Source organism: Betta splendens, chromosome 22, assembly GCF_900634795.4.
Source record: "Betta splendens chromosome 22, fBetSpl5.4, whole genome shotgun sequence".
NCBI classification, from domain to species: Eukaryota; Metazoa; Chordata; class Actinopteri; order Anabantiformes; family Osphronemidae; genus Betta; species Betta splendens.
In genome coordinates, this window is record NC_040900.2 from 14,695,636 (window position 1) to 14,721,336 (window position 25,701).

The following is a 25,701-nucleotide window of genomic DNA, read 5'->3' on the forward strand; positions in this document are numbered from 1 at the left end:
ATGTTATCCCTCTGTCTCTTGTCTTCCTCCGTACGGGCTGAGATCTTGTTAGTCAGTCCTGTGATCCGGGCATCCGAACGGGCTGAGATGTTACAGATCAGTCCTTCAATCCGGGCAATCCTCTGGTGTAATTCCGTCAGCCGAGTAACCATGGCCCCCGTCGGCGTTTGCAGCTCCACAGCCGGTGGACACGTCAATGAGCCGGCCACAGATTTTCCAATCTTTCCAATCTTCCGATAAAGCAGGGCACCACCAAAGCCAATCATGAGTAGCCCAGTTATCAAAGTCCAAAATATGAATAGATCCTCTGCATCCTCGATGGACAGAGGCTCCAGACACAGGGGGCACCAGGAATCCCACGCGTCCCGCACGTAGCCGGAGGCAAAAGTCCCCAAGGGGCAGAGTGGTTCTCCCGGAGATTCTTTCCTTTGTGAAAGCATTTTGTCCAATGCGCTGAGTGACCAGTTGATTAGCTCCATAATGTTATTCCAGAATAGCAGATCAGGGTGCTCAGAAAAAGACAAGACAAGGACACTGCAAGCAAAAGCAGAGTGGGAGCGAGAAAACACGTCTGCACTCCTCGAGAGGCGGAAGTAGAACTTAGAACTAGATATGAATATATACCTAAACAAACAAGTAATGGTGCAACTCTTGCAGTATATGCAGTATATTGCATTTACTCAAAGTATGGCTCAGTCACATGTGACAATAGTTGAATTTACAGTACAAAAAAGTGATAAATGCGTTCTGCAGAAACTTGGCTTGTTAGGTTGACCAGCAGGAAATTGGAAGAGGACTAAAACCACCCAGAAAAATTGGGTCTGTTAAACACCTTTATACATCATTGTGATTCCATTTGACTTTCTCCTCACACTGACCAATTTTACTATTTTTTAAATGATTGGGTGAAACAGTCTGAGTAAAAATGTTAGAAAAACCTGATAAAATCTGTAGTGACTCATGGAACTATAGCATTGTATTATGTTGATTCCAGGTTGTTTTCACCTTAAGTCCTTATTGTGTATCCTGAATATATTTTGGTTTCCAGTTTGATTCTTCTTAATCAAATCACTTTTAGATTAATAATTACTGTCAGTGGCAACAAGGGTTAACCCTATGACCAGAGGTGTTTTTTAATACATAACATCTATACAAATTCTTTAGATACAGTATAAATAATGATGATAACAATAAATATTAGTGGGTGAGCTGTCACTTTAAGATAACCCGGAAGTTATTGTTATAGCGGATACGCACGAGTCTCAATGTGACTTACTTTAGCTAACACTGGCGCACAAAGTATACTATTTTTATTCCACAGCGTGTGTATAAAATGTTCCTCACTAGTGTAAACTGTGAGTATTCTAGTCACTCTATAGTCACTATTTAGTAAGACGCTCACATGCTCGTATAAATAGTAAGTCACTTAGCCAGTGCCTTAGCTTTAAATTAGCAGTTACGGATACGAGAAAGCTCGTTACTGTGAACGTCACCCGATACGTTTGACACATTTGTTTCTGTTTATGTCACTGAATGTTCAGATTTTAGCATATAGCTTTATTAGCAAAAACCATGTTGTTGTTGTTTCACATCATTCACTTGCGTGCTTTTGTTTTATTTTATGTGCCAGTGGCCAAGGCTAAATCAAAGTAAGTAAAACACTATCAGTAACCCTAAAATGAACAATTCAAAAATGATGTTGATCAATAGCTTTTTCCTACTAGGACCATCCTGGTGCAGATGGTCAGCGCTGCGGGGACAGGCTACTTCTTCAATACAAAGCGGAACCGTCTCCGAGACAAGCTGGTGTTGCGCAAACACGATCCGTTTGGTAAGTCATGAATGACCAACGATGCTCTGATGGACTCAATTGTGCAGAGGACGGATACACATGACAAACACTTTTGTATTTATTGGGATTGAGGCTGCCATGCGGGCTGTCCTACCACATCGCTTTTGACACAGTAACAACATCTTGACCAAGTACATGATTTCACAATATTTTTATAATTTTGTTTATTTCCTGCTTGTGTGTTGTAGGTTTATTTTATAAAGTAGTTATCAGGGGCTTTAAAAAAATCTTTATTCAGGGTTTGTGTGTATGCATCTCCCGTGTGGCTGACCAACATTTACTGTCATTATGTATTTGTCTTTGCAGTGAACAAACACGTCCTGTTCTTTGAGAAGAGAAAGATCAGATCAGTTTAACGACGCACTCAAATTATATGGACAACTTAAAACTATAAGGTTTAAATAGACAATTTGTACCTGGCTGTGGATTCTGAGGTGTTTGTTTATCAATATTTGTGACTCATTGGATAGTTTATGTTCAGAGGAATTGCGGGATTTTTCAATACGCCTCTACTCTTCTCACCCCACCAGCTCAGCATGACAAACCCCAGAAGAGCTTCAACACAGTCTTTATTAACACCACATAAAACCATAAAAGTGGTTTACTGAGACCATCACAGCTGGTGTTGATCTACAGCCTGTGAAGTATTGCATAACCTACAGTATATGTAATGGCTTGTATCATGATTTATTTGGCTTACTTTGAAATCAGTTATGTGTTGTACAAGCTTGTTAACTATTAAACTGATTACATTGAACAGGTAAAATGAAAATTTGCAGTGATGAAGCTTTACATTAAACTAGACTTTTTTACATTATCAGTAATCCTCCATTTCACAAATGGCTTGGATCAAAGTTATAAAACCCATTTTCTCTGGTGTCCACTTGCTGAATGTGCTGTTCTCAGAACAGTTCAGCCGAGAGGTCGTCTCTGAATGGGTAAGAGGTCTGTGTGCCAGCAGCCTGCACGCTCCTTCCTGCCACCTGATTGGCTCTGTGCGCCATTTCCTCCAAAATCATTGTGGGATAATGAGCCATGTAAAATGCCAGCGCTCCAATAAAGCTGTCTCCAGCACCCTGGGAAGAAGCAATATTACATCAATACTTTATTAAATTTCACCTGTGGTCCAAATAGGTCCTTTAAGTAGCTACACAATCACGTTAGACTGAGGATATGAGTAAACATCCATGTGAAGGTAGGTAAAGAAAATTAACTGTGAGCTTCTATAAAAGATCAGTTAATGTAATGCTTTACATTGAAAAATGATTAAATAACAGAAAGACAGAAGAAAGGCTACATTTGTAATTGTGAGTGAGCAATGAACAGTAGGGGGTGCTGTGGCTTTTGTCAGCAGTTGGACCAGGTCTTCGTACTGCTGCCTGAAATGGTAAGAAGGTACTGAAGTTCTGAAGTGTGTCCCAGTCAGTTATTGCAGTGAAACATCTGGACTGTGGGCAATAATCATGTCCACACTGATCCTCACAACATGAACACAATTATAAATCAAATAAGTCATGCGGTATGACTGGAACAGCTTTCTTGAATATTTGGGAGGCAGAAGCTTATGATTTTCTTTCAAAGTACCAACTTAAAAAGTAGCACATGGACTCTTCATCAGCCATCAGTGGCTTTGTCATAACTGCCCCAGTTCTAGTTGTGACTGTGTCTATGAACAAATAAATAATTATTTTTTCCCCTTCCTCATCTATTGATAGAGATGGAATGTGCTGTCTATGCCCTGGAGGGGGGTTTGGCTGGGGTGGAGGGTAATTGAAAGGAAAGGGTTTGCTGATGGGAAAAGGCACATTGGTATGTGGCGACACGCTCATGTTTAACCACAACCCCCCCCCCCCCCCGGTTCTCACAAGCCCAGTCCATTACTCATCACTCTGGCTCTCAAAAGAGTTGCACTCTGAGCATCTCCGTAGGCCTTATATTCTCCTTGCCCCACACCCCTCACCCTTCAACCTCAATGCAACCCTTTTGTCAGAGCAAAGGTTGATGTGTCAACTGACGGGATGAGAAACGAAAACCTCCAACTTGACCTCAGCTAGGCAAAGAAGGCTGTGCTCTGATATAGACTGATATAGACAGGAAACTAGGGACAGGCAGAGTCCACACCAGGCCTGTGGCACACAAAAAGCAAAACGTCTTTTTCCACTAAAAAAAGTGTCTTTAGTTATCATCGGAAGAGATTTTCTCTCTTCCAATAAACTGTGGTCTGGTTGGATACTTTATCAGAATAAATATCTACTCCAGTTCACTTCACTGGTGTGTCTGGACTGGAGAAATGCTGGGAAGAGTGAGATCAGAGCAGAAACATTTCACAGGCCATGATGTGTTTATGTCTCCTGTCTGGTAGCTGGGTTGGACTACAATATTGGAAAGATTTTTTTTTGAAGAAGCCCCAGTTCACTCTTGAATGGGGGTTGATGCTGGTGAGTGATCGACAAAGTAGGACACAATGTTTGGGTCCTTAAAGTCACGTCCCCACTGTTATTATTATGACTCTTAAGTCTTCTTTTATGCTTTTGCCTGTCAACACTCAGCTAATCTGTGACCAAATCCCGGGAAAAACCACCTCTGTCTAGGCAAACTACAACAGGACGGGGCCAAACTACACACTACAAACTAATACTAGTATTTAGGGCTAAACCCTTAAAAAGCAAAACAAGTTAAAATAAATTTATTTAATGATAAAAATAGATCAAATATTTGTTGGTTATCTTACTAGTTAGAGACAAGTACATCTACTGTAAGACCTGAAACTGGAATAAAACATCCAAGATCATATTGACTTGATATTGACGTAGACCATTTCAAAGTCTACACTAGAACTCCTTTTACTGTTGGAATCCACATCTAGTTGAACTAGTTGTAAAGTACTGAAAAGAAATGACTGCGTTTTACCAACTTGTCTATAGGCCACTTGACTGTATGAGCCAGGATCCACCCTTCCTCTGTTTTCCCAACAACGCTTCTGTCCCAGAGACTGGCATGTGACGCTATTGGATCTACTGAATGAAGCTCAACTGGGCTGACAAGTGAAATCCCCCTCAGCCCCGCTGCCACTGCCCTCGACACAGTTTGGTGAAGGTTAGATGTAGAGATCTGTCAATCAAATGACACATGCGCTTGCTGTGGATGAGCTGTGATGCTCTCGCTGGTTAGCTCTGTCCGTTGAGTCCTGACCTCTGTGCTGTTCTTATGCCCGCTCTCTGCTGGGACTCATACTCAAGTTGGAAATTAAGGTGGCAGTTGTGTCTGTGAGAAGCTCACCAAATTAATGGAGTGCGGTTTCAAAAGTTCTCTGCAGCTTTATGTGTTTGTAGTGCAACACAGAAGTTTTTTATTTACAGTAGGACACATTGGAATATTATATCAAGGGAACAAGGGCCAATTTAAGACACATTTGCATCTGGCAGGCTTATAGTGACTATCGAAATGACCTTTTTAAACATCTGTGACAGCAGCGTGAGTGGCATGTGTTTAGAATAAATGGAACAACTGCTGAATAGTTAGCATAGGCAGCAATAACAACCATGGATGTGCAGATAAACAAAGAAGTGTATACAGAAACGCAGAGGTCCATCAACAGAAAATCCAAGGACAAAGACAGCAGCAGCAGCACCCACACACTTTGATTGACAAGTGATTTTTGTAAAGTGCAGTGATGAACAACCACAGCAATGAGTGCAAAGAACTGTACACGAAAAAAAAATCCATATAGGAAATAGAGAGTAGAGTAGAGCTCAGAAACCGCTTTGCGCAACTTTTGGGTTTATTGTGCTCACTGAACTTTTCACATCACCAGAACCTGTAACTGTAGTTCTCACCCAGGCCTCCTGTGCTCTCAACTTCCATCCCAGTATGGCTGATGGAGTCGTGTGCAGCTCGCTCCTAAAAGACTAACTGAGAGGCTGCGGTGACTCAAAGTGGCCTTTGTGTCCAGAAGCTTTCAGTAAGACTCACAAACAGCTGGGGGGTGGCTCCTCTGAAGTAACGAGGGAGGAAGATTTAGAGATCAGAAAGACATTTAATTGAACCAATTATTGCCCATTGCATCTTTGATCCATGTGCAGTGGTTCAAGTCATCTTTTACTCTTGTGTTTAACTATGCACTGACAGAGGACCGGCCTAACATCTGGGCTGTTGAACTCCAGCTGCTGTAACATGTGCACTCCATTAAAACAAAGCGATGTGTCTTGGTCTCATTGTGTCATGCTGACCCATAGGAGGAATGCAGTGTTCAGGAGGTATTCCCTTACCCTGGGCTTCCAGGAAGGAGTCAAGCAATTGGTCCTTACACGTCTCCAGTCAACAGAGAGCACTGGGAATAATTTGAAAGTACCGCTGTAATGTCTGGTATAGAGAGGTCTGTCTACCTTTCGACCCTAAAGAACAGACCTCCCGGAGCAGTGACCGATGGTGGCCACCCAAGCTCGAGCTAAAAGGCACTGTGTGAGTGTGTGTGTGTGTGTGTGCATGCGTGTGTGCACTGTAGCCTCTTCTAAACAGTCCACACAATACAGCTGAGGCTGTGATCTCAGCAAGGGTAGCCTGTGTTCAATTTAAGACAAAAGGGAGAGAAATGAATAAACAGGGAGGCATGAGGGAGACCCACAATAGACGAGTGACTTTGTTAGTCTTACAGACTCATGACCCTGACTCAGTCCGTAATTATTTTGGCCCGCATGAAATATCTTATTCAGAGGGTTGCAGGAGCAGATGATGAAATAGTCGCAGTCTGGCAGCTGTGATGGTACTTTATTAACAGAGTTATATGGATCACTCAGAAATAGTCTGTTTGGGGAAGTTGGAGCAGATTAACAATGGCAAAACAGCAAACTGTGTTCCTATTGATCAGTAGTGAGCCACGCCATCGCTACTGTGCTTTGGATAAACAGTAGCAAAAAAATAGCGAGAAACCGCAAGTGACTCACTGTGTTGATATGGAAGAATCACAGCCGAAACAACCATGCCACCCTACCAGTCTAACCAAAGAGAAGGAGAACAAGAAAGATCCTGGTGCTAAAAAAAAAATCTAAGAAGAGATGTGGTCTTAACTAAGAGGTTTGTGTTATCAGAACAGACTCAGAGTTTAATGAGCCTGATAACAACCTGTTTTTCTCTTTTTACTTTTTCTCTTTACTTTTTCGTCTTGAAGTAAAAAAAAGGGAAAAGAAAGGGGCTTACTGGAAGAGGGATTATGATGTCCAAAAGAGTTAAACACTCCAGAATTTATGGGCCCATCAAAGAACAGAAGGGGTAGAGTGAGACAGTTTGTGTGTCTAAGAAGGGAGGGTGGGGGACACGCAGCCCGGCCGACCTCAGAGTTTTCTGCTGACTGATGCAGGCCCAAGAGGTGAGTCACACGAGAGAGGAGGAGGTGGCAGAGAGAGGGGGCATGGGGGCAGTCGATGACTTCTCCTCTGGGCTACTGGCAAGTGAGGAGTGAGTGTGTGTGTGTATGTGTGTATGTGTGTGTGTGTGTGTGTGTGTGTGTGTGTGTGTGTGTGTGTGTGTGTGTGTGTGTGTGTGTGTGTGTGTGTGTGTGTATTTAGAAATGTGGAGGTATAGAAGAGGTCACACGCCACTCAAGAAATCAAGGCCTTTGTTCAAGTGAAAGAGTTGGGAAACGCACGCACGCACGCACGCACGCACGCACGCACACACGCACGCATGCACGATTCAATCTAGCCTGCTACTACACTTTTTACTATGCTCTGCAATGACCACAAATTTGGAAACTATTGCACAATAAAAGTTCCTATCGGGAAACTATCCATTACTTAAAACAATTACAAAGCTTTAATCAAACACAGTGAGGGCAGATAGACGAATAACACCTCTGTGTGATGACGTGTTTGCTACAGACCCCACAAAACCCTCAGACACACCTATGAAAGACAGGAAGACAGGAAGCGCAAACGTGCAGCCAAGACTCTGATGACGAAAAGAAGCCACAGGGGCCCTGGTGCCTTTCTGTGTGGAGTTTGCACGTTTGCGTGGGTTCTCTCCGGGTTCTCCGGCTTCCTCCCACAGTCCAAAGTCTGTGGGACTTTCATTAGGTTGATTGGACTCTGAATGGTTGTCTGTCTACACCCTGCGATGGACTGGCGACCCATCCAGGGTGTACCCTGCCTCTCGCCCATAGTCAGCTGGGTTAGGCTCCAGCACCCCCGAGACCCCGCATTAGGGAATAAGCGGTTTGGAAAATGGATGGATGGACTGTGGATAATTTAAATAGAATATTCACTTGATTCAACTTATCCTTTTGATAACTTTCTCAAACTTTTCTATAGACCTATAGAATCTATAATAATAGAAATAGTATAGACCTACTGTGTCTATAGACCTTCTATAGACCTTCTATAGACACAGTAGCGCTGAGGGTAACAGTCACTTTATATTACTCATTACTGGGTTATTCATTGTATTTCTATTAATTGTTATCGTATAAAATATATTATTATTATTTAAAAAAAATTATTTAATTAATTTAATTTAATTTTAAAAAATGCATAGAACTGTGACAGATTATGACAAAAGTAACGTTAAATACGATTTTTAAAACAGAGGGTTTGTCTGGCTAAAAATTTAAAGCTACAATAAGAGTTCACATTTTGTAGCAGAATTGTATTTAGTAGCCATGTTTTCGTACAAAGGTGATTTTAACAATGTGTTAAGTGGAGCTCATTGAATATATAAGCATATTAGCTTACTGTAGTGTCCACTGCCATTACTGGAGTAGGTGGAACATGTTTTGAGATAGACTCTTGTGTCTTGACCACCACACAGCCTTGAGATCCCAGCGTGATGATGACAGACCCACAGCCTCGCTTCAGCAACTCCTGACCGGCCTGATTTGCCTCCTCCACATTAGCTACAGGGGAACCAACCAACAGCTCAGCCTGTACAGCAGAGGGAAAGTGGAGGTAAGACACTGCACACAACATATTCTTCAAAAGATGGTAATGGGACTACACTTTCAATTGGGACATATTCCTTTAAACATATTTTTAAATGCAATGTTAATCAGCAGTTAGAATTAAAATGAATAAAAGATTAAAGCAAAATCAGCTACAGTATGGTGTGGGGTACACAGTAAACAGTCTTATGGAAATTCCCAAACTCCCAAAGAAGTTGGAAATTTTGTTTTGTCTCAAGGTTCAGAACAGCACACATTTATTGCCAGAGAACCCCTAAATAGACTATTTCCAGTCAATTGCTTATATAATAGTTTACAGTTCTGTTTTAATCATTTTGCTGTGATTCAGCTCCTAATTAGACACTGACAGCGGTCAGCCAGACTCGTAAAACACGCTGAGTCCGTTGAGGATTTGCTGGATCTGTCAGCAGTCTGAACAATTTCAAAGAGCAAATCTTCTGACTGCGCTCGTTCATCTGGCTCCAAATGACTAAACAGCGACAGAGCCGGCAGCTGATGTTTGAACAACTTCACAGAGAGTTCCCCACAGAGTTAGCAGCACCCTAGATAAAAAGGGATGAGGAATATGCCTTATTGTTTGTTGTTTGATGACGTGTTTCTTAGTCATATAACAATATGCCACACACACACACACACACACACACACACACACACACACACACACACACACACACACACACACACACACACACACACACACACACACACACACATATATATATATATATACAGAAAGAAAGACAAATGCTTTTTTTCCTTAACCTGATTGTTTTCACCCTCTTTCAGGGCGACGTGTGACCCGAAGTCACTCGCTGAATCACGCCTTTAAACACAACATGCTGTTTTTTTGACAGCTTATAATTTCTGTGATTTTAACAAGGAATACTAATCACAGAATTAACTTAACAAGCAATTAATGCAGCTAGTGTTAGCGAGTGTTTCTTTATATTTTAACAACAATTTCCTGGTGAGCAGCTTTGCAACATTAATTCTAATTATCATCAGCAACATGAATTTTAAACAATGATGAAAAACAAAGCAAAATAGAAAAACTAATTATTACCATTAAAGTGCTAAAGTCTGGTGCTTTAAATGACGCCCAGTGTCGTATTCTTCATCATAACTGTATTAATATAACTTTCTGTCTTTTACATGATTTAACCCTTTGTTCCTGTATGAACATACAGTAGGATTTACTGCAATGTTTTATTTACAGTCATTCAGCATAATGTATTTATTAAATAACATGAATCTTTGACTTGTCTGTCTATTTGGATGAGAATTCAGTTGTGACTGATGACGACTAATTCACTATAATAAACTACACTACACACAAATTTAGGTATTTAAATACTATTAGTGGAAAATAATATTTTTCCTAATTTTATTGAAAACTATTGTTTTTAGGTTTCGAACTTGAGGATTAAAAATTTAATTATTTTTTAGCATTTTAAATGGAGTCATGTATTATGTATTTGTGTTGTTGCTGGTACAACATTGCTTGTATAATGTATGTGATACTATGATTTATTTTTCAAGAAAGAACAATCCACCTTCTACAGTAAGGTTCACATTTTGATAACATCACTTTTTCACACACGTTATAATGTAATGCGACTAACAGTAATTTCAAATAATCCTAATAATTTAAAATACATCAAAAATATTGGATATCTTTTGTATATAAATAAGGTTGGACCTCCACACCCAATCTAAAAGTTTCCCAGGTCAAAAAAACAACAACATATTGCTGCTTGGTACTCTACTGTGCCTATTATTAAACTCATTTGCGTATGTGTGTGATCTGTATCAGGTCTGTTGATCCATTTTGGCATATGAGGTTCTCAGGTGGACATCAAAGATAATTCCCCTCACTGTAAAGTAGTACAGTATGTGGGCTGAGGATCAAAGAGGGCCTGCACTTTGTCATTCTTAAGCTCTCCCCCCACCACTCCACCCCACCCCACAATCTCCCCTTACCCCTCAGCCTGAGCACAGACCACACACACACACACACACACACACACACACACACACACACACACACACACACACACACACACACACACACACACCTGTAGGGAAAGTGTCGGCTAGAGTGCAGTGTAACACCACATGGGAGGCTTGGCTGACACCATACTTGAATAGAGGATCTGCCCCCTTCCCCACATTTCCCAGTTTTGTGACCTGTCAGAGTGAGCAATGGCCTTGGACAGTTCAAAAATAAACCGCACAGTGTATTAGTACTTTAAGAGCCTGCAGCCACCTCAGTGGAAGTCTGATGCCAAAAGAGAAAGAGAGACGTTTTGTTAGTCATCAGCTTTGCAGCAGGGCAGGGAATCAATCTACCTCCCTCTGTACAAGAATATGAGAAAGTGGAATTATGTGTCTCTCACTGTCTGCATAACTTTGTGTGCTGGTAACATGCAGTTGCATGTACACTTAAGTAAGTGCCTATTTTTTGAAGCATGGGCTGCATCAAGCTGTTGACAAAGTGGGTGTATTTGCAGGAGTTATTGTTACGCATATGATAAAATGGGGAATAATGTGCTGACAGAACCTTGTTGCTAAAATGATCAATAGTACTAATTTATTTGTCTCCTGCCTAAATTTAACTGTGTTTTATTGCTATCAAGTACAGTACATCAAATCCTATAGTATTAATTACAGTAATGAATTACATGTGCCAATGTAAATATGCCTTTCTGTTGGAAGTCTAACAATCTACTGAATATTAGTGCTTTAAATCCTCATTAATAAATTCCTTTGTCTTTCTATAAATACCTGTTCAGTCAGTGCATTTTACCATGAATACATTTCAATTTCATTAGTGTATGCCACCTGTCAGTTTGTGCGATATGTTCGTGGTCTTTCCACCTCTGCATCCTGCATAATGTATAACATCACTATACCTCGTGACCTGACAGGCTTAAAAAAGCAGTAGACATGCTGTGCTTTCTTTAACTTTTCCTTTTATGTCCCCCACACCTGGCTACAGCATCGCCCTACCCTGCATCACCACATCAAATACAGGCTCCCAGTCAAACTCAAATCCACTTTAACCCTGAGGGGCCGGCTGACTCAGCTGAAGAGCACATCTGCCCTGTAGTTTTTACTATAATTCCCATCTAACCCTGCCCCCTTTATTCATCTGTCATCACTCCATAGTCAACATGCAAGGTGCCATGACACTCGTTTTTACTGTTTAAGGTTGGAGAGACACCCATTTTCTCCTCACACCAGTGAGTTGACATATGTGGTTAAAAGTTACAGTGATGTTGTTGATGTGCTGCCAGGTGTCATGACCCACGCAGTACAGTTCAATCTCGAAAAAGGTGTGTATTCGGGGGTGCTGTTAAAATCTCAAACCTCTAAACTTTTCTATTTACAGAAAGGACAACAACTATTTTCTCTTGTACCAGACTCACGGCTGCGTAACAAGTCTTCTAGTGTTACTAAGTGCAAACTGGGCTTAAATCTATTCACAGCATAAAGGTTTGTAGCGAATGTACAAATACTTGTGAAAGTGTTTACGGAATTGAAATATGCAGAGACGTTTCACATTCACACTGCTGCGTTGCAGTCGAAGGAAATGTTGGCCCTCTGTTTAACTGGAATAGTACATCGCATTATCTACAATTTCCAAGGCATACAGCGCTCCTAACACCTGCAGACGACAACTACTCCAGCTGTGATCCAGCTGTGCTGTTACCATCCGAATCTCTCCTCACATCCTTGTGTCCTACATGTATGTGGGAAAGACAAAGGCTTGAAGGATAAGATGCAAGTTAGGAAAGGCATTTTAAGGTCATAGGAAACACGGTTGAGACTGGTCTTAACCCACTGATTTCAAAATGACTAATACATTTGAGGGGATCTGTTATCAACTTCATGTGAACTGCATGCTATGCTTGAGAAAAGAAAGGTGGTTGACACCCAGAGCTTCGCCATGTTGGAGTACTTTCACTATTATCCTTGTTTCTTTAAACACACGTGTGTGTGTGTACTGTACGTGTGAGTGAGTGAGTATGCAAAAACACAGCTGAGATAAATACTTTGAGTGTGTGTGTTGTGTGTGTCAGTGTGAGAGATGCGTCACCTCAGACTCATTACAGCAAAACACATCAGAGACTCTGTAGAAATCTGGATCCAAATCAGGAATGGCCGGCGCAGGGTTGAATATTGTCTTTACTGTAAGAAGAAACCAGGCTGTAATCTCTTTTACTAACAGCACCATCCGACATTATGATATTACACAAACACAGTCACCATTGACCATTAAAAATATACATAGTAGTCCTTGGTAGAATTTTTGTTTGGCTTTAAAAAGGATACAACTCGTGACACTTTTCACAAGTGTGTGATATTTTGTTTCCATTTGCTAAACTTGACTGTCAAGCAAGGACTGGCATCGCCCTAATTAAACTTTCAATGGGAACAAAGGCCAGTGGGCTATTGCTGGGGTACGCAGGCAAAGCTCAAGTGGGTAAGCGTCCATAAAAAGGCACCTTTTTTTAAACGATTAAATTAGCTCCAGAACACTGAAGGGAAAAAAAGAAAAAAAAAAAAAACATGAGCTTTTAGAACTGGCCCCACATCCTGCAAGCTGTAACCCCTGCAGTCGCAGGATTGTGTGGAGGCTCAATGTGAGGTACAGTATATAACCCCATATATGTGTGTCAGTGTGTGGGTGAGATGAGTTGTGACCCTTTCTGCGTTTTCAGGAGCGCTGAGTGTTTGTCAGAAGTAATCCTCTGTACATGTTGCACATCCCTGTCTTATGCATATTCAGGAGCAGAGAGCATTAATGCATCTAATACCATGATTTCTGTGTATGTGTGAGGATAAGCCCAGCTTGACGAAGCGATTAATTCTGATATCTGTGTGCAAAATAAAGCTTCAAGCGAGTGTGTCTGTGCAAGTGTGAGAGAGGGAAATATATGTTAGCCGTTGGTGACATCAAAGTCTGTTTTGCAAAAGTGTGTGCCTTGCTACTGCGTGTGTGTGTGTGTGTGTGTGTGTGTGTGTGTGTGTTTGCGTGGGCACATAAGAGAGCAGCTGCGTGGGTTTGTGCAGGGCTTTGGCCACCTGGCGCTTTGAGGTGGAATCTGGGCTGCTCGCGAGTAAAAGTGGAAATAATGTTTGTCTGTATCGCTCCCTCTCCCCCAGTTTTTCAGCGCGCACACACTGTACTGGATGTGGACCCATGTGAGACAGGGCCATGTTACGAGAAAGTGGCACCGGGCTCTGTCTGACTCTTCCTCTCCCTTCCTCCCTCTGTCCAGCAATTTGCTTTCCAAGACAAGTGCAACATCTTTGAAATGTCCCAGGATGTTCACAGGAAGCTCTGTTTAGTTTTCTTTACTCTTCTGCCCATTCTCTGGGGTTTCACTTTATACACAGTATGTCGTATGTGCTCCTGATTGGAACGTTCACACAATATTCATACATTACACATTGCAAGTTATTGTTTCAGGTAGGAAATTGTATAGTACTGCCACTAGAGGCAGAATGGAGCATTATGAGGCATGTGTGGACAGGGGAATCCTTTTGTCTATTGCGTCTGCCATACTTTCTCTGTCTATGTCTCTGTCTAGGGGAACACTACTGCAATCAGACAAATCTTTATTTAAGTTTAATCTACAGTTTATATACCTTTAAATCACTTATACCACAAACAGTATACAACACTATCTATAAAAGCAATGGAAGATAATGTCCATATACTGAAGTGTTGTAATATTGGGTTGTTTAATACTGTATCAGTTTTGAATAAATAATGCTCATACTTTTTTATTAAATGTATTAATTTGCCACATATTGCCTTAATTGCCCTGTATGACAATACGATGAATTGTATCCCTTGTATCATGATAAGTGTCACATTCTTGACAATTCACGCATCCCATCAATAATAATGCCATCCACTTTATTTTCAACCAAGAAGTCTCTGAACTGAAGTCTGACTAAATAGAATTTAATAAATTTAATTATAAAAAGGCATGTTGAAGCTACAGGATAGGGCTGAAATAAAACACAGAGTGAACCTGACATAACAAATGTTACCATTAATCATGTAGGAAGTAAATTCGTACAGTGTAAATTAAAGCTATAATGACTGATATGTAGCACTTATTCCAGACAGAAACTGCGTATTTTTATCAGTGCTCAGTCTTAAAGACAACTTCTCTGGTGGACTATAATTGGAGCTGGACGCCACGCAAGCTCCCGCTCTAGAGTTGCACATGTGGTGCCATTACTCTGATGCAATTCAATTCTTAATATCTGTAGGGAAGCTGGAGAAATAATATGGATATTCCAAAAAACGGTCAGCTGTAAATGTACATGATGTGTTTAGTGTTTAGTTATGATTCACACAACTTTCTTAGTTGTCTTATTGGTTTCTAGGGGACACATGGACCCACAGTGGCTTCACTCTAATCTATATCAGTCTGCAAGTTGTCATTATCTGTGCAACACTTAAGCTGTTTTCTGTTTTTTTTTTTTTCAATCTTAGAGAAGGGACAAAGTTCCAACAAAACAGTAAAGTCTGACATTGTCTAAATTGTAGTAAACTACAACAACTGTAACATTACCATCTGAAAGTAAAGTGTCACTACGTGATAGCATTTATGCATATTACTGTAGCAAGAGTAGTATTTCAACTGTAAAAAAGATTGTATAAACATATACATATTTAATCCATCCATCCATTTTCCACGGCTTTTTCCCGTCATGGGTTTGGGAATTTGAGAATTAAGTTGAGAAGCTTTTACTTCTCAGCCAAGCAAATAATGCTTCACTTCACTCCTGTCTTGTCAGGTTCCTCTGCTGGAGGCAGCCAGGTTGGTACTTGTTTTTGCCACTTGGTATGTACACTATGTGAGTGAGGGGGGTGTGGTCTGGCTGGAAGTGACGTATGTGTGTACTCACAAGAGGAAAGCTGTTTATGTGGAGTTAAGAATAACTATCTTGCTTTTCTTAAACTGGGACACTGAAGTCTAAACATGTCAAACAGGCAAATATGCTTACTGTTTTGTCTTTCTGTGCTGCAACATCCTTTTATACACTCATTTTGTACTTCCCTGCATTAGACAGTGCAGTCTTGGACGTCACTTTATTCCCACTAGAAATAGGGAATTTTCCTACTGTAACACTAACTTTTACAACTCTTTTCCGCTCTGAGGTAGACCAGTCAGGAGCTTTTCCTTCTCTTGCTTGGCCTAGGATATCTCAGTATGTCCCATGGGTATTAAAAACTTGATAACGATTAAGAACAAAAATGTGATGGATTGTGTTATTACTTGGAGTAAGTGTGCTACAATATGGACAATAATATATCTATATCTATACTGTAGATATATATGTATGCATGATATGACACAGCCATCAGCTAAATTAGTACTGAATTCAATGTAAAGTGGTGGGGATGTAACGGAGAAGCTAATACTGATCTAGAAACTGGTTAACTCTTGTTGCTGCATAAGTCAAACCATTGTCAATAATGATATTTTTAATAGCAGCCTTGAACAGATCTGTACTGTAGGAAGTTGTCTTTCACTATCTGCCATCTGTGGTGTGACCACAGTGTTTGCATCACTACGGTGCTGATGTCAAATGCAAAGTCACAGTGCTCATGGCAGATACATGCAATATTACCACCAATGACAGTAGCTGATCAATATGTATTGAAGAGCAGCTTGTCTAAAATCCCCAATATGCTGATGCAAGACGGAATCTGCCTATCAGATGCAAGGAGCTGCTACTGTAGACGTCACGTAAACCAGAATGTTGGTTTCAGATTATCTTGTTTTTCTCTCCAGGTGTTAGTGAAACCGCACACACACACCAACAGCTGCTGGGACAGATGTGGTAACTCTGGGATGTATCCATACTGAGTCATGTGCAGTAGAAGAGAGTGGTTGACTTTGTGCGTGTGTAATGACTCTGGGATTTTGTTTTTTACTGCTCAAAGGTTCAAAGTCTGGTTGCACATTTGTGCAGCCAGAGATGTACAAAAATAAATCAGTTTGTTACAGTGGTCAATTTAGGGGGAAAGGTGGATGGAAAACAAGGCAAAGGGAAAACAGTGTAAGACAGAAATCACTTCTGCACGTGCACACACACACACACACACACACACACACACACACACACACACACACACACACACACACACACACACACACACACACACACACAGCAAAGAAAAGAATGAGTCACCAGTAAGTATGTGAAAGGGCTTTAAAAGGCTCTAATTGCATCTGGTGAGAAATATAAAGGCGGCTTCTTGCTCAGCCGAGGAAGAGGCGAAGAAACTACACATCTCTTACCATTTCCTCAGCAGTTACAATTAATTTAATCACATTACCATCACTAAATTAGATGATATAAAACATACATGTATACACACACACACACACACACACACACACACACACACACACACACACACACACACACACACACACACACACACACACAAGGAGAAACTCTTCTTGATTCTTCATAGGTTATTTTGACAAGTGTTTCTGAAAGCTGGCATGCTCAGTACGTGTAGCTTGCTGGTGACATTTGCGTAATTTGAGCGGCGCTTCACCCCCGCGTCATTAAATCCTTGCTGCCAAACCCATTAACACCCATTCTCTCCAGAGAATTCCATTTACGCAATGCTCTGGTGTGGCAGCTTCAAGGTGGCATCATTGCCAAGCGTCTCCGCTCGTCTTGCCTCTCTCCTGGCGCTGCACGCTGATCCTAATCCTATGGTATGGCCGACATGGTGAGGGATGGGGTTCGGAGGAAGGAGTGTGGCGCAGTGCGAGGCCATCTGGGTATCCCATCTGTAACACGGTTATGGCTGTGACTCTCGTTCTGGCAACCTGCAGTGAGCGATTACCAGGCGTCAGGCCCTGATGACAGTGGCGAGAGTCTCCCCAGACGTCTCTAATGACGTGGAGAGATTCTAATAATAGGATCCCGCTAAAGATTATTAGCTCAGTAACCTGGTCATCAAAAAAGTTGAGAAAGGGAAGGGTAGAGAGTGATAAAGCAGGACTCTGTGTATGCATCGCTCCAAGTTCCTGTTGGCTTTTAAAAAATGCGTCTGCATAACATGACGCTTGATACAGAGTATGAGCAGCAGGGACAAAACAAACACATTTGTCCACTTCTCACACTCAACTTGTTAAAGTAATACAAGCCAGTGGGAAAGAGTGTAAATGTGCAATACAAACAAAAAAGTCAGCTAATATGTGGCAGGCAGATGAATTGGATTCAACTAAAGCCTCAAAATGGACCCTTAATTGTACTGAATTGAGTGTTTTATTGCTGAAAAATCCTAAATGTTGTATGTTTTCTAACACCAAGAGGAACTACATATAAAGTAGGATATTCTAACTTTGATTATAAAATGCACAGCAGGAAGACTTGAAAGATGGCAGTGAAAATGTTGTGATGTGCTGAAGAATGAAATAACAATGTTCATAAACAAACACAATGTAAATATACTGTTTTCATCTCAGTTGTCTCGCATTAGGATGATCATGTTTCTTTGTACTGTAACTGCATGACAGGAACCAGAAAAGAATTTGATCCTGCTCAGCCATGTGTGTTCAGTCTTGCTGTATCAACCAGGTTCAGTCAGACCAGCTCCACTGGCCAAAAACGTCTCAATAGCATGATGTACAAGGATTAGAACAGAAGCTGTGTGTACAGTAATATTTTGACTAAAATATCGGGACTTGGAACATACTGTGCACACAGATGGGCAGTAGTAAAGTGGATTAAGCTACACTATAGTGGTTGGGAAAGTTTATTTGGACACTTCAGACAAGGATCACCTTTAACAAACAGCAAACATATTTTTTCATGATGCTGTTCAGAGTATGTTTAATGTCTGTATGAAGGTTATATATTTTAACTGTAATCGTTGAGGAGCCGGTGTAAATCTTGTATAAGTATCTTTGACTTAGACCATCAGAGGAGCAAAGTAGCCACAGTTGGTGATTAAGACATTTCTGGAATGCAAGCATCATGACCGATTCTATATTACATAAAATGGGTTATTAGCATTGTTATTTTCATAAAGACATAAGACTTTAGGCCCACTGTACATGGACACTCACTGACCTCCGTTCTTCTGAGCCAGGCGTAGCGCCTGCAGTGACGTCTGTGGACTGATCTCCAACTGGCACACTAGCACTTTTGCATGACTGATGGCTGGAAGTGCTTTCTGCAGCTCCTCGCTGCCCAACAGCATGTTGGCACCAGCCACGATCACAATGGCATTCTCACCTGCCCATGGACATCAACGACAAAAGGCACAACAGTCACTGTCCAACCCTCTAGCCATCATATTTGTAATTATGGCTAGTATATTAACAGTGTCATAAGGTGCTTCAATCAATATGAAGTAATGTAACTTACTACTGTGTATTGCCTTTAAATGGTCAATTGCATGGTAGAGTATGACATTACATGAAGATGTTTATTGATGGCGACTTTGAAAGTACCTTATTGTATTTGCCAAATGACAGGAATCGAGGTCCATGTTGAAAGACTTGGATTGCAGCACACTAAAACCTATGGCTACTCAGCATGCTCTGATTAACCTGAGAGTTTGTCTTCGAGTACGTGTATCCAATGATTACAGCCAGTTGAGCAGCGGTAGGTCAATGGCAGCTTTGGCAATGGCAGCATTGGCAGCATTGGCAATGGCAGCATTGCACTGTAGCATGTGTATCCATAATAGTAGGTAGAAAAAGAATTCCCTGATAGCATGGTTTTGAGTGCATGAGACAATTTCTACGACCCAGAGAGTGTTAAGGATCTCAGCAGGCTTGTAAAAGCTAGCAGAAAGAAAAATCATTTACCTGCACTGTTGACAATGATAGAGGCAGCTCCGGTGGCTGAGCCAGAGGACTGCCCTACAAAATCTGTGATAGAGAGGAAAGATTAAAGAAACAAAAGGAGTTTGAAAGCAGCCATTAATCCCCTTTCTGCATAAAAACTGCTTTTCTTTTGGGCAGTGTTTCATCAAGCACACCTCTAAAGAAGTAAATCTCAGTAACCACTACTAAACCCTTAAAGTGCGTTTGATTTTTTCAAAAGTTTTTTTGACTTTGACAACAGGAAACATGCATCTGAATCCACACTGAGCACCACCTTTTGATAAAAGCTCCATTTTTTACCAAACAAAATGGTTTAAGAATTGGTACCTTTCACAATAGAGAAATCTTGCAGTACCCAAAACCCTGACAGAATTGACAGAATGTAGACTAAAGACGCATTGCTCTGAATGTGGACTTTTTGCCTTGGACAATGGAAATGAAAACCAATTTGACAAACAAAGCAATAAAATGTGTATCTTACCTGTGTGTACACCATTGTCCTTGAAATTCTGGATGTAATTGTCTCCAAAGAAGTCTTTACCAACCTAGAAAGATTGAAGGCAAAACGATTACAACAAAGAGAGTGTCAAGCAGGGTCAGACTTGGTTAGCGGCAACTTTTGAAAAGTGGTATACTCAAATCTCAGTTGGGTTGAATTTTCGTGTGCCCTGCCAGCATACTGGCATGGTGCCGCCGCCGATAATGTGCAAAAACGAACACACAAAGTCAACAAAACGCACACACGTGCAAACACACGACCAGCTGCGCCAAGCCTCCAAGACACGATAACCCCGCCTTAACGCCTCTTCATACCCACCTCGCTTTCGTTTTCTTCCCTCCTTCCCCTCTTTCAATGATCCGCACTGGGATGTCCACATCTGTAGCTACTTTGGGTTGTGGAAAGGGTCCCCACCTTGCCCTGAGGCACCATCTTCGAACCCACGCTTTCCAAAATACGTGCCAAAATGCGGGAACTTCTAGCTGCCTGTGATAAGGATTGGACTGGTATTGGCTGCTTGGCCCCAATTCTCTTTGAAGAGCGGCCCTCAGTCTTGGATGTTTTTGACAAGCCCGGATGTCTATTTTTGGGTTCTCCCCATGCCCGGAGAGCTCCTCCCGCACTGGGGTGTTATCGATTGGGCCTCTTTGTTCTGACAGAGGTGGGGCTTCAGTGCTTTAGTGCTCAGGTTGAAAGGCCACACTAAGCTTAGTGATTGGGGACTTGGGGTTGTATGGCATGGGAATAAGGTTGTTTGAAAGCGTGCAAGCGTGGGTGGGCGTATGCATGCGGTATGGTATTGATCAAGAGAAAATGAAACATGATGAGTTGTGGTGAAATGACTGAAGTGTAAACGAATCTATAAGGTTTTAGGGAACTGTTGAACAAGTTGGTAAGCTGTGGTTGCTGATGGCTGATTGTTTGGACTAATAAACCAAAGGCTGGACGAGAGAAAGTATCTCTACAGTCATGGACATTCCTACGGTATGTTGCAATCCAAACCAACACACAGTAATACAAACTTCTAACACAAATAGCAATGTATGACTACTAACACAATTTCAGTATCATACCTTGCATACCATTGCCGTTTTGGCCCCCAGTCTGGCAGCCTGTATGCACTGGTTGGCACCTTTTCCTCCAAATCCAATAAAGAATTTGTGACCGTGGATGGTTTCGCCTGCTTTGGGTAGTCTTGGTGCTTGGCTAAGGACAAAGAAAAACTAAATAAAACAATTAAGTTAAGTAGTCTACAACAAGTTTACAGAATGGCGTCGTGTGATTTCAGGGAACAAGGCTTGAAGAGCTGACTTTTTCGTGAAATGTCTTCTCTGAATTTTGCTTTGCAATTTTCATTTCAACAATCTTTTTACAATGTAGGTAAAGTTTGAGGACTTTCAATCAAACTTTTAAAAGTATGTACAGTTATTGTGATTGTTCTAAAAAGGGAATCAAAAAGTAGATAGAAACCTTAAGGGCTAGTTAAACAATTTGTTTACCAGTGGAAAATGCACAAAAACACAAAAAGAGAAGGATATTGTGGACTCTGCATTATATTTTTTGATCATTCAAAGAAAGGTCAATGATAACTGGGCATTGGAATCATGTCTTCTATTCGTGTTTTCTATACTTAAATGCAAGAAACACAGAACACATTGAGTCAACAACTTCATAATTCTGAAAAATATACTAGATTTTTTTAGCAAGACACTCAGTTAGATAGCTGTAAGCTTCACCACATACACAAATGATGCAATCAACAACAGCCAAAGAGTAGATGTCTCAACTTGATACAGGCACTAGTAATGCCTGACTCATTAAGGTTAAGTAAAGTCTTGCCCTCCCCTTAAGGTAATCTGCCACAGGTGGGAGCCCTAAAGAGAAGCCATCTGTACCCTCCTCCCTCCAAACACAGAGCAGGAGTAGTTGGTGAATAATTCGTAGGAGAGACAACAGACGTCTTCATACTGTATGTCAGAATGCTGTGGTTTGGCCTTAGGCCAGGGCTGCCCAAAGCCAAATGGTTTGAGGATGGCAAAATGTTGTCATAAACTTTTTCAACCCCATTATTGTTCTGTGTGTGTGTGTGTGTGTGTGTGTGTGTGTGTGTGTGTGTGTGTGTGTGTGTGTGTGTGTGTGTGGCAGTTGTGCTATTACAGTAAATTCACTCAATCCCAGGATTTCCAGTAACTGTGAAACTAGTGGCAAACACTGGAGGTTGTTAGAAATGCTGTTTTTGCACCAGTGTGTAAAAACACCAAAATGCCCAAAGCTTTAGCAAGATGTGGAGTCAGTGAGGAAGACGTGCTGAGAAATAAACACAACAAAAGGTCAAACACATGTACATACAAACATCGCATGCGCAAACACATATTATGCACTGCATTAAACTCTCAGCTTTGTCACTGTGTGACCTTCGCTGTGAGCTAGCATTAATATGCTAGTTTCTACAGCAATTTACTATATATATAAAATACTATATCATTAGTTGTAAGAGTTATTTTTAACCTATTTCATGGATTCACTAATCTCTTTTATCTCTTAATCGTAAAAAATCGTAAAAAAAAACATTAAACCATTTTCATAGACAACAGATGTATTGTTGAAATAAATATTTATATTTGAGCATTGCCTCATTAGACTGTACCTGACTGATGATTAAAGGCAGAATAGGAAAACAATCAGGCTAATAGTCCCTAAAACCACAAGATTGCCTAAATGTTACCTTTTGCTCTGTTTTAAAAGTAAAAAAAAAAACATTTAACTAGCTTAGCTAAGCTAACTTAGCTAAGTTAAGCTAATTGGCTTCCAATCGAGCCTAAAAGCATGACATAAGCCCCAGACATTTAGTTATAGATTCTACTGTAGCTACAGTAGGTGTCTGTATTTACCTGTGTAATTATCAAACAAGAATAGCCTTGATTTACAATGTTTGTTTCTCTAAACAAACAAAAAATAATAACTTTTGAATAACAAATTAAAATAGTTCTCATTTGTCTACAGTTCACTTGCTATTGCCATTTCACAGAAAATAAATTGTTTAAAATCAACCTAATTATGTAAGAGGGGTTTTCAAGAAACAACAAGTCTGTCTAGTAAGAGTGTATACATATCACCACCCCCCTAATGGAATACAGCACCAATACGTATTGTTTATTAGTTTAGCTTAATAGTATATCTCTTCTGAATAAATATTGAGTAAGAAAGTATGTATTTCTTAATATGCTGCCTTTATTGTATGTTAAAATCATTTCACTAGTTTGTGTAACTACCTCTACTGCTGCATTTACCGTTAACAGTAACCTGATTGTTACTGTATAAAGACTAAAGGATTATCATGAAGGAAGAAACAATAGTTTGTGACTACACAGGTGAGCAACAGCTCCTATGACTTTTTTTAATTAAACATCCAGGCAATAGATTTTTGTACTGTAAACTGTAAAGAATGAAAACCACAAACTTTGTCAATTAAAAAAAAACATAACAAAACAGAAAAATGCAGTCAACATAAAGTTTAACATAATGACTCCACATTTGGCCAAGAGCTGAATAACTGGCAGGTAAGATAAACAGATTTCCAAATTCTTAAATAAACCCACCCACGCCTCTTCATGCCCAGAGAGACACTTGGCTATTGTTGTCTGTGGTGAGTGCACCAAACAAACAGAGCAGTTATGTGCTAAAGTGCAACCTCAGTGCGTTTTCTCCCACGGAGCCAAAAAGGCCAAAGCAGGTGTTCAGTGACGTGAAGTGTTTGCTTTGAGGCTGACTCCTGCTTCCCTCCCATACAGCATGTCTCTTTTAAAGTCATTCCTCAGCTGTTGGTGAGCTGTGAGGGGAAGTAGACGTGGATTAAAACAAACAAATGCTTTTTTTCCCCAAAGTTTGAACTAGCACTTGTCGTTCCAGTTCACACAGTCAACTCAATTTTACCCTGGGTGGATACTGCATGGTCATATCAAACATAATATTTAGAATAAAAAAATAAACTTAAGTCTGTAATTCTTTAGCTCACAATGCAAGTTTTTCAGGGCTACACATCGGGCAAAGACAGCATACCTTTTCTGATAAGAGGTGCAGTGTCAGACAAGCATTTGCGACTATGTGACATTTGTTGGCGTGTTGCTATTATGCACTCAGTGGTCAGTGACAGTGACTATATGGGGAGCTATGATTAGCCACTGTTCACACTAGTCAGGGGTTGAACTGACTGGAGCTTACAGAAACATTACAGCTCCATTTAGAACTTTTTTTTACATACTGTATATATAAAATTTTGAAAGGCAGATGGTTCAGATGATCTTTTGGTATGGTAAAGACACATATGGGTCACAAGAATTGGCACTAGTGTACAGTATTACTTTAATTAAGCAAAGATATTCTTTAATAGATACCTAATGGGTGTAAAGGATATACCCAATTATATTTTTGACATGGTGACATATAGTGTTTATACAGATACAGTTGCACTTCATCTATCAGAACAATTAAAAATACTACAGCTACGCTTATATGTTGTGTCTTATTGTGTGTGTGCAATTTGAGTGTTGGACAAACAGAAACTATTTTGAAGTCTTTTTGCATTAAGACCATTAATATAATGTAAATTGTAAAAATAGAGCAGGTGAGACATGTCCCCACTCAGTAATCTGTGGCAGTAGGGGGCACTGTATGGCTCTGAGAATGGGCTCTGCTCCTCCTCTCTCCACTGCAGATAGCCAGGGATTAAACTAAATCTTTTATTGCCCAACTGAAGGGACTAAAACAGCAACTTGTGATACATTACTGACAATTCATTATGGAGATCTGTGATACACTTATCACTTGTATGGCAGGACAAGAATAGAAGTATGTGTGCGTGTGTGTGCTTGTCATTTAGTTGCAACGCCATCCAAACACTAGATGATCAAGACAACTGGACTTCTAGCTTGAAAGTCATGAATAACACTGTAAATGTAAATGTATCTCAACCCTCCCCTGTCCAGATTCTGACTTACATAGAGACACACACGATCTCCCATTAGTTTATTAGAGTCCTAATGGGCAACTGTTGCCCTTCAAAGTACAGTAGAAAGTCACTCACAGTATTGCTAATGAGCACCAAAGTAAAAACTTGCCCCCCCACCTAACCCTAACCCACACAAAATAGGTGCTAGCATATGTATTTGATAAATGAGGAACTGAGGCTCAGTTGGAGTGACAGCCAGAATGTGACAACTTGAAGTAGAATTGGAAATAATGCACCAGAACAGTTTTTTCCCCAGATCTCCACTTGCAGGCAGAGAGTTCATTTAACCAGGTTTTCTAAATTTTGATATGATGTGTATGGAAATGTGTCTCACAAACTACAAACCAAAGCACAGTCACATTTACAGGAAGGAGCTCATGAAGACTGTTATTTTATTTACTTTATGCATCTCTGGGGACGCCATTATTTCTCACGGAGGTTGTGGTAAATGACAAACTGCTTTTAAGTAACACACTGTGCTGCAGTTGGTGACTAAGTATT

General features: G+C 40.6%; 2 protein-coding genes across 9 annotated transcripts in view; one reads left to right on the plus strand and one right to left on the minus strand.

The window, feature by feature from the left end:
- Positions 1 to 1,214: 1,214 nt before the first annotated feature.
- mrpl33 (mitochondrial ribosomal protein L33) lies at positions 1,215 to 2,624 on the plus strand. Of its 3 annotated transcripts, none has more exons than XR_003784546.3 (5): positions 1,215 to 1,355; positions 1,631 to 1,649; positions 1,725 to 1,831; positions 2,159 to 2,286; positions 2,383 to 2,624. XR_003784546.3 is itself a non-coding variant. In XM_029140195.3 (5 exons), the coding sequence occupies exons 1-4, from the start codon at positions 1,334 to 1,336 to the stop codon at positions 2,206 to 2,208; spliced, it is 198 nt and encodes a 65-aa protein (XP_028996028.1). In that variant the 5' UTR covers positions 1,215 to 1,333; the 3' UTR covers positions 2,209 to 2,247; positions 2,383 to 2,624. The 3 variants fall into 3 exon arrangements, 2 of the variants coding, with proteins under 2 accessions (XP_028996028.1, XP_028996027.1); XM_029140195.3 differs by having other exon boundaries at positions 2,159 to 2,247; XM_029140194.3 differs by having other exon boundaries at positions 2,159 to 2,624.
- Positions 2,405 to 25,701, minus strand: part of rbks (ribokinase) — a 28,801-nt gene continuing 5,504 nt past the window's right edge. For 4 of the 6 annotated variants that reach the window (XM_029140190.3, XM_029140189.3, XM_029140188.3 and 1 more), the window contains 7 exons: positions 21,266 to 21,398; positions 20,175 to 20,238; positions 19,676 to 19,738; positions 18,933 to 19,097; positions 12,904 to 12,995; positions 8,578 to 8,766; positions 2,405 to 2,928 (listed from right to left, as the gene is read on the minus strand). In XM_029140190.3, coding sequence (XP_028996023.1) covers positions 2,755 to 2,928; positions 8,578 to 8,766; positions 12,904 to 12,995; positions 18,933 to 19,097; positions 19,676 to 19,738; positions 20,175 to 20,238; positions 21,266 to 21,398 — 880 coding nt within the window. In that variant the 3' untranslated portion in view covers positions 2,405 to 2,754. Of the gene's footprint in view, positions 2,929 to 8,577; positions 8,767 to 12,903; positions 12,996 to 18,932; positions 19,098 to 19,675; positions 19,739 to 20,174; positions 20,239 to 21,265; positions 21,399 to 23,883; positions 24,022 to 25,701 lie in introns of all 6 variants that reach the window. The other 2 variants (XM_029140192.3, XM_055505386.1) reach the window with 2 other exon arrangements.